We start from the raw sequence: 7603 nt of genomic DNA, 5'->3' as shown, positions 1-7603 counted from the left end.
ATCTAATCAGTGTTGTGCACACAAGTATTTAGGGTGACTATATGTCCAATATTTAACCATTTTTAAAGATGGAAATACCTTCGGGGAGCTTCAAAAGCAATCAAGTCAGCTTGATCATTCCAAGTTCCGGTCGCAATTTTTCATGTTTTTCTCTGCTTAAAGGCTTTGTTAAAATATCAGCAATTTGATTATCGATTAGACAAAAGTCTCACCGTATTAAGTCTTTTTCAACATTGTATTTTAAGAAATGATGCCTGATATGAATGTGTTTAACTCTAGAATGATGAACTGGATCTTTTGAGATACAGATTGCACTAGTATTGTCACAATGAATATGAACACACTCAAGAATAATGCCAAAGTCACGCAATTGTTGTTTTGTCCAAAGAAACTGGGAACAACAGCAGCAGTAACTACATATTCAGTTTCCGCTGTCGATAAAGCAACAGTATTTTGTTTCTTGGAACCCCATGAAACCAAACACGGACCAAGAAATTGAACCATACTTGAGGTACTCTTTCTGTTGACTAAATCTCTGGCATAATCAGCATTAGTAAATCCTCTTAAATTGATTCCGTCTCTCCTTGGATAATACAGACATAGGTCGTTTGTTCCTTTTAGGTATCGGAGGATTCTCTTCAGAGTAGTCATATGTGACTCTTTTGGATTTGATTGGAATCTTTCACATAAACCTACACTAAATGCAATATTAGGTCTACTAGCAGTTAAATATAGTAGTGACCCAATCATACCTCTATACTTTGTTTCATTCACACTTTTTCCTTTAGAACCGTCATCTAATCTTGTAGCAGTTCCCATGGGAGTGTGATTGATCTTTGCGTTTTCAAGTTCATATTTCTTTAAAAGTTCCTTGATGTATTTTTGTTGATGAATCATAATCCCATTTTCAGTTTGTTTTATTTGCAAACCAAGAAAGAAATTGAGTTCCCCCATCATACTCATCTCAAATTCACTACTCATCAAATTAGCAAAATACTTGCACAAAGATTCATTAGTTGCACCAAAAATTATATCATCCACATAGATCTGTACAACTAGAATATGAGTTCCTTTGGATTTTAAAAACAAAGTTTTTTCTATTCTACCTCGTTTAAAATCATTTTTAAGAAGGAACTTCGAAAATCTTTCGTACCAAGCTCTAGGAGCTTGTTTCAACCCATAAAGGGCTTTATTATCAAGTTTAAAGACATGATTTGGAAATTGAGAATTTTCAAAACCAGGAGGTTGTTCAACATATACCTCATTTTCAAGAAATCCATTTAAGAAGGCACATTTCACATCCATTTGTTATAATTTGAAACCCATAAAAGAAGCAAAAGCAATTAATATTCTAATAGCTTCTAATCTAGCAACATGAGTGAATGTTTCTTCAAAATCAATACCTTCTTGTTGATGGTAGCCTTTCACCATAAGTCTGGCTTCGTTTCTTATAATAGTGTCATATTCATCTAGTTTATTCCTTAATACCCATTTGAGCCATATTACCTTTTTATGCTTAGGTTTCTCCTCAAGGTGCTAAACCTTGTTCCTATCAAATTCGTTGAGTTCATCTTGCATAGCAATGATCCAGTCGGCATCATTTAGAGCTTCCATATGATTTCTTGGCTCAATTATGGATAGAATGGCTTGGAAGGAACAAAAGTTTCTCATTTGCAATCTGGTTTGAGTTCCTCTTCCAATATCACTTATTATGAGATCGGCGGGATGAGAACTTTGATATTTAAATGGATTTGGTTGAAATTCTCTTGCTGGAACTCCTATATGAGGCACTTCTGGCTCGGTTTCTCCTGTTTCTTCATCATTTACAGGTTCTTCATTAACTTGTTCCTCTAGAATTTCTAGTTGAGGAGCTTCAACGTTTCTTGTTGTTCCTGCAGTGGTTCCTTTTCACCTTCTTTAGTTCGCTTCATGATGTCTTCATCTTCTTCCCTAGTTCTTATTAACCCAATTTCATAATCATTAGTCTCTTGTTCCTGCACATTCATGAAAGTGTTAGATTCATAAAAAAATAACATGAATGCTTTCTTCGACACACAAAGAATTTTTATTGTAAATTCTGTAAGTCTTGCTATTTGAGGCATAGCCAAGGAACACAACTTCATCACTTCTTTCATCAAATTACCAATGTTTCTTTTTACATTATTATACAAAAAGCACCTGCATCCAAAAGATCTAAAGTTAGAAATATTGGGCTTTCTACCCTTAAACAATTCATAAGGGATTGTGTTGATGATTGATCGCATCATAACTCTATTAATAATGTAACATGCTTCAGCCCAGAAGTTCCTTGGTCCACTGGCTAGCTATTAGCATAGTTCTTGCCATAACATATCTTCTAACGTCCCGTTCTTCCTTTTAACAAACCCCATTTTGTTGTAGGATTCTTGGAGCTAAAAATTTATGATCAATGCCATGTTCCTTGCAAAACTCACTGAAGCTTGAATTCTCAAACTTTGTTCCACGATCTGATTGAATATGAATAATTTGATATCCACTAGATTTTTGCACTCTTTTGGCAAAAGACACAAATTCATCAAAAGTTTCGTCTTTGATGGACAAAAAAATTACCCACGTAAATCTAGAAAAATAATCAACTATAACTAACACAGATTTCTTTCCACTTCTGCTTTGAACACACATGGGGCCACACAAATCAATGTGAATAAGTTCTAATGGATTTGTGATGCTAACCATGTTTTTACTTTTGAAAGAAGATCCGACTTTCTTGCCTCTCACACATGCTTCACCAATTACCAAGTTCATCGTACGGATTTTATCTTTGAGTGAGAAACTTGCATGTCCAAAGCGGTTATGCCATAATAAAGGATCATCATTAATGGCACTAAGGCATGTAAGGTTGTTCCTTGGGATAGAATTGAGATCCACTATATATGTGTTCCCTTTTTTTGTTCCTTCAAGAACAACCCTTCCTGTTATGTCATTGTTGATTTAAAATTTTTCCGAAGTAAAACTTACAGAGTTTCCTTTATCAATAAATTGTGATATGCTTAGTGATTTGGGTATTTTTATACCCGGCCAAGTGGCCCAATCGGAAGCCGCCACGTGTCATTGGCAGAGGTGCCACTGATCCGTGCCATTTATGGCACCTTTAGGGTTTGTTTTCTTTATATTTCTATGCTCCTTTGTAGTCGTTTATGTCGTGTTTTTAGAGAATAATGCTCGATTCGCGTGTTTTTGTGTTAGTTTAGAGAAATGCATGCTTTTAATGGCTTTCTTATCATTTTAATCATTTCTCGGCTATTTCTCTTGATTCTCCGTTTCTTTGTCTTGTTTTGTAGGTACGTCGCGGGCTATATGCATGGGAATTGAAAATAGCACCCACTAGGATCAATATGCACTTTTCGGAATTGAATTTGAGTTTAAAACAAAGGAAAACGAAGGATTGCAAAGTATCAAATAGGACCTTTGTGCATTGTTTTATTCATATCTCAAGTTCTACAAATCAGATTAGGGTGATTCAAGTTGGGTTGGAAACTAGAATTGAAGAGCTTTCCAATGATAGGTCGCACGCCTTCATACAATTCTTAGATCGGAAGTTACAGCCTTCTGAAGTTTGCCCTGGAAAACTGCCGCGGGTGCGGGCTACAGTACCCGCGGGCGCGGGGTTGCTGCTGCTCCAAAACTGTCGTATTTGGGCAGTAAGCACCCGCGGTTGTCCCGAGGGCTCCCCGAGGGCGCGGGCCTTTGCCCCGCGGGCGCAGGCTTGGGCCGCGGGCGCGGCTATCGGGGTGTCCGTTCCCCTCCGCGGGCGCGGGTTTCTGGGTCTTTTACGATTTTAAGCTTCTTTTCTCCTTTTGTTTATATAGTTTTTGGTTTCCTTTATTCTTCATTTATGTATTTCTTTAGTTTTAGAATAGTTTTCTCTCTCTTAGGTTGAGAGCTTCTCTCTCTAGATTAGGCTAGATTAGGAGTAGTTTTAGAGAGAGAAAGTGAGGAATTTCAATGGTGATTGAGAGATTGAAGATGCAAGTGTGACAATTATGTTCAAGATCTTCTCTATTATCAATGAGCATTCTTAACTGTATCTCACCTTATTTCTTTGTTTAATTTCATGTTTGTTTGGTTTAATTTTGATGTTTGATGCTTGATTAGTGTAATTGTTCTTGGTATTTTGTTGATTCTTGATTTCCATAGTTGTTAGTTGATAGATGATGATTCTTAAATAGTTGTTTGGCTAGGAATTGGGTGAAACTTGTATGATTGATTAATTGTGATTAATTTGGGGATTGTGTTGATTGATTGTTGAGATTAAAGTGATTAGTGAAGGTTTGCATGTGTGTAATTCAATTTGGCCTTGAGAATTATGCTAGATTGCATTGTAATTGCTAATGACATGAACAATTGATTTAGGAATTGCAATTATCAATTGGTTTTGATTGTGATTCTCTTAGTTTGTTATTCATAGTGAACCCTAGCTTAACAATTAGGAGATAGCTCTTTGATTCCTATTGATTGCTCTTATCATTAGTCCTCACAACCTTTGATTGGCATGCTCTTCCTATGTTGTTGCAATTGACATGATTACTTGTTAATCCCCGTTCCTAGTGTATTATTTCCTTGGTTACTTGTTTTGTTAGTTGTTAGTATTCTCTCTTACCTTCGTCTTCGACCTATCTTAGGCGCATAATTGAAAGTGCTTGAACATTACCGTTCCTTTGGGTTCGACCCTTGACTTGCCTCTATACTTGTATTTAGGTTTGTTAAGTGTTTATAAATTTAGTTTGACCGAGGGAAGATTAGATAACGGCCTAGTTTTCCACTCGTCAAAATGGCGCCGTTGCCGGGGAACGGTGTCTTTGTTTTAGTGTTTTTGATTGCTTGAGTCTAGGTCTTTTTGTATATTTTTACTTTTATTTGATTTTTGTTTGTTTTGTGAAAAAAAAAAATGGCATGTCTATCATTTCCTCAATATAGCAATGAGCCTTTTTGTGAATATTTCATTAGACTTGAGGGATTTTTGGACTATAATTGTTGTAATATTTGGGAGGCTTGTGAGATTTGTTATTTTGGTTTGAATGAGCAAACAAGGGATGAAGTTGAATGTATGCATAATGGTGAATTTAGAGCATTGTCAATTGATGATGCTTGGGATTTTTATGTTTGGTTTGCTAGGGATGTTTATGATAGGGGTAATCATGAGTCTAATATTGATATGAAATGTCTTGTTTCTTCTAATATTAGCATGAATTCCCATGATTTGTCACATGAGCCCTTAAGTGAACCTAGAACACATGATTTCAACTTTATTTCTCCTTTTGTTCATGATACTGAAGTGCAAGCTCAAGTTGATGCTAATGGTGTGTTTCAATATTCTTCATTATTTACCATGCCTTCTTGTGATGTGCTTCATTCCCTTAATGATGAATCTCATGTTATAAATTGTGCCCCCACTCCCCAATGTGATGTATATGCTCATGATCTTAATGTTGATTCTTCCAATATTGGTTGTACTTCTTCTTCTCTTGTTGAGCCTTAACCTTCTACATCTTTTGAATATCTTGTTGATACATTTGAGTCTCAAATTAGGCGAATTGAGCTTGATAATGAGTTTGGGCCTAGTAAGGAGATGATTCTTAATTCTATGAGAGGTCAATAAGAGATAATGAAAAAGAATGAGGAGCGTATTGAGGAGGAAAAGAGAAGAGGAGAAGAGTTAGAAAGCCAATTGTCATCCTTGATGTTTGTTTGTGATAAATCCCAATTTAATGTGTGTGTTGAGGATGATGATGATGATTTTGAGCAACCAAGAGAGTGTGAGGATCCCATTGGTGAGCATTTGAGTGATGGTGAAGGAGTTGAGAATGAAGAGAGTGTTGATATTGAAATTTCTAACCCTCTTTCCCATCTTGATGAGTCTCATGTGCATGTTTGTGACTCTTCTATCCATGAGTATTTCGACTCGATTGAGGTTATGACCAATGCATTCTTTGAGAGTCAAAAGAAAACCCATAGCCTTTTAAATGAGTTCATTGATGATGCTTCATGGGAGAGAGATGATTTTGAGTTATATTTGCATCCATTCATGCACGGTTTTGAGGACTTAGGTTTTGAGTTTGTGGAAGGAAAGGTTGTTTATTGTGGTGCAAAGAAGGATGAGGTTGATTCCTTTGGAGTTTTTGAGCTTGAGGGAGATGTCGATTGTGAGAGAACTTCATTTGAGGACTCTATGATTGATTTTCATGCCCTCATTGGCGATGTGAGACCTTGTGTTGAGGGAGTCGCAAACCCTTTGCCTATTTCTCATACCCCTTTTTCTCAAAGGTTTGACCACATCCCCTATTGCCCTATTTTTCTCCCTTCCTTTGTTGATAAGCCTATTGGGGACTCCCTTGTCTATGATGATCTTAATTTCCCTCATTCGTCTATTGTTGAGGAAAAGGGTGATGTTGCCACCCAAAAATATTTTAGTGAGGAGGATTTGCCTTTTTCTTTTTCTTTCCATTCTTTTATTCCCCCTTCTTTTTCTTCTTCTTCTTATTTTCTTGTTTTTCCTTTTGATCCTTCTTCTTCTTTCTTTTGGCACCTCCCTTCTCACTTGCGTGCAATGATCTTGTTGCACGTTTTTCTTCCGTCATTTGCCTACCTTCTATCATATGAAATGTGTAGTATTGCATTTGACAAGCTCTTGCGATCGTTGCAATATTATTTTACTAGAGCGGTCAAGCTTGGACCTTAAGCAAGCCTTTCTCGGGAAGTAACTCGTGTTTTAGAATAGATTTTCTTTTGTTTTTAGAATAGATTTTCTCTCATGGAAATTTTTGTGTGCCTTTTTGCTAGGTACATGAGTTGATATACTTCGGTGCTTCGATTTGGATCAAGAATCGAGGAAGTTCGACTCCTATTTTTTCTAGCATATGGAAACAAGGTTTAAATCTTGAGAAATTAGCTTTGAAAGGTTAAATTGGGTCATTTGCGGGTATTTACACCCACCTAATATCCGGTAATATCCTTCCTTGCTCTTTCTCTAGTGGATGATGACTTGTTGGACATATGTTGGTTTGTTGAATTGATCTCCTTGTTTTCCCCTCCCATGGATTATATGATTTATGTTTGAGTGTAATGTCTCATTCAAGCTTGGGGGAGGGTATTCTATCATGTTTGGTGGGATGTTGATTCATGTATGCTATGCACCTTTGTATATGCTTTTCCATGTTCTTATATTTTGAAAAACTCTAAAAAGATTTTTGTTTCTATCAAGGCAAATTTGCAATGTGTTTTGTTTTGTTCTTGCTTTGGACATAATAACATTTGGACTTGTATAATTGAATGCTTTTCTTCCTAAATGGTAGTGGTGTGCACGGTTTGAGATTACGTTTGGTTGATTCTAGGATAAAGCATGCTAAGGTAGTTGTTTAGAACTAGGGGGATCATGAAGCCGGATTCTACTTGTTTGTGGCATGTTTGGTAGTTGCTCCCTATCTTCGATTTGACAACCTTAGTGAGTTTTTGCTACAACCATGTGAGATTTATATTTGTTCAAGCTTCCATCATATTCTTGCATGAGCGGCATGGGGTCCTTGACTTTGCAAGCCTAATCTATAAAGCTTGATGTATGATTCTT

The 7603-nt window shown here is 36.5% G+C and overlaps 1 protein-coding gene across 1 annotated transcript; it reads right to left on the bottom strand.

Moving 5' to 3' along the window:
- Positions 1-240: 240 nt before the first annotated feature.
- Positions 241-819, bottom strand: LOC145642989 (secreted RxLR effector protein 161-like). The gene has a single exon (XM_081694149.1). It carries the CDS (start codon positions 817-819, stop codon positions 241-243), a length of 579 nt encoding a protein of 192 aa, XP_081550275.1.
- Between the last annotated feature and the right edge of the window lie 6784 nt (positions 820-7603).

Source organism: Chenopodium album, chromosome 8 (genome assembly GCF_948465745.1).
Source record: "Chenopodium album chromosome 8, dcCheAlbu1.1, whole genome shotgun sequence".
Lineage (NCBI taxonomy): Eukaryota > Viridiplantae > Streptophyta > Magnoliopsida > Caryophyllales > Amaranthaceae > Chenopodium > Chenopodium album.
This window is presented reverse-complemented; position numbering and strand designations above follow the sequence as displayed.

Bases quoted from the DNA above. Each gene is read 5' to 3' on its own strand.
- LOC145642989 (XM_081694149.1), bottom strand. From the start codon at position 819: ATGGGAACTGCTACAAGATTAGATGACGGTTCTAAAGGAAAAAGTGTG.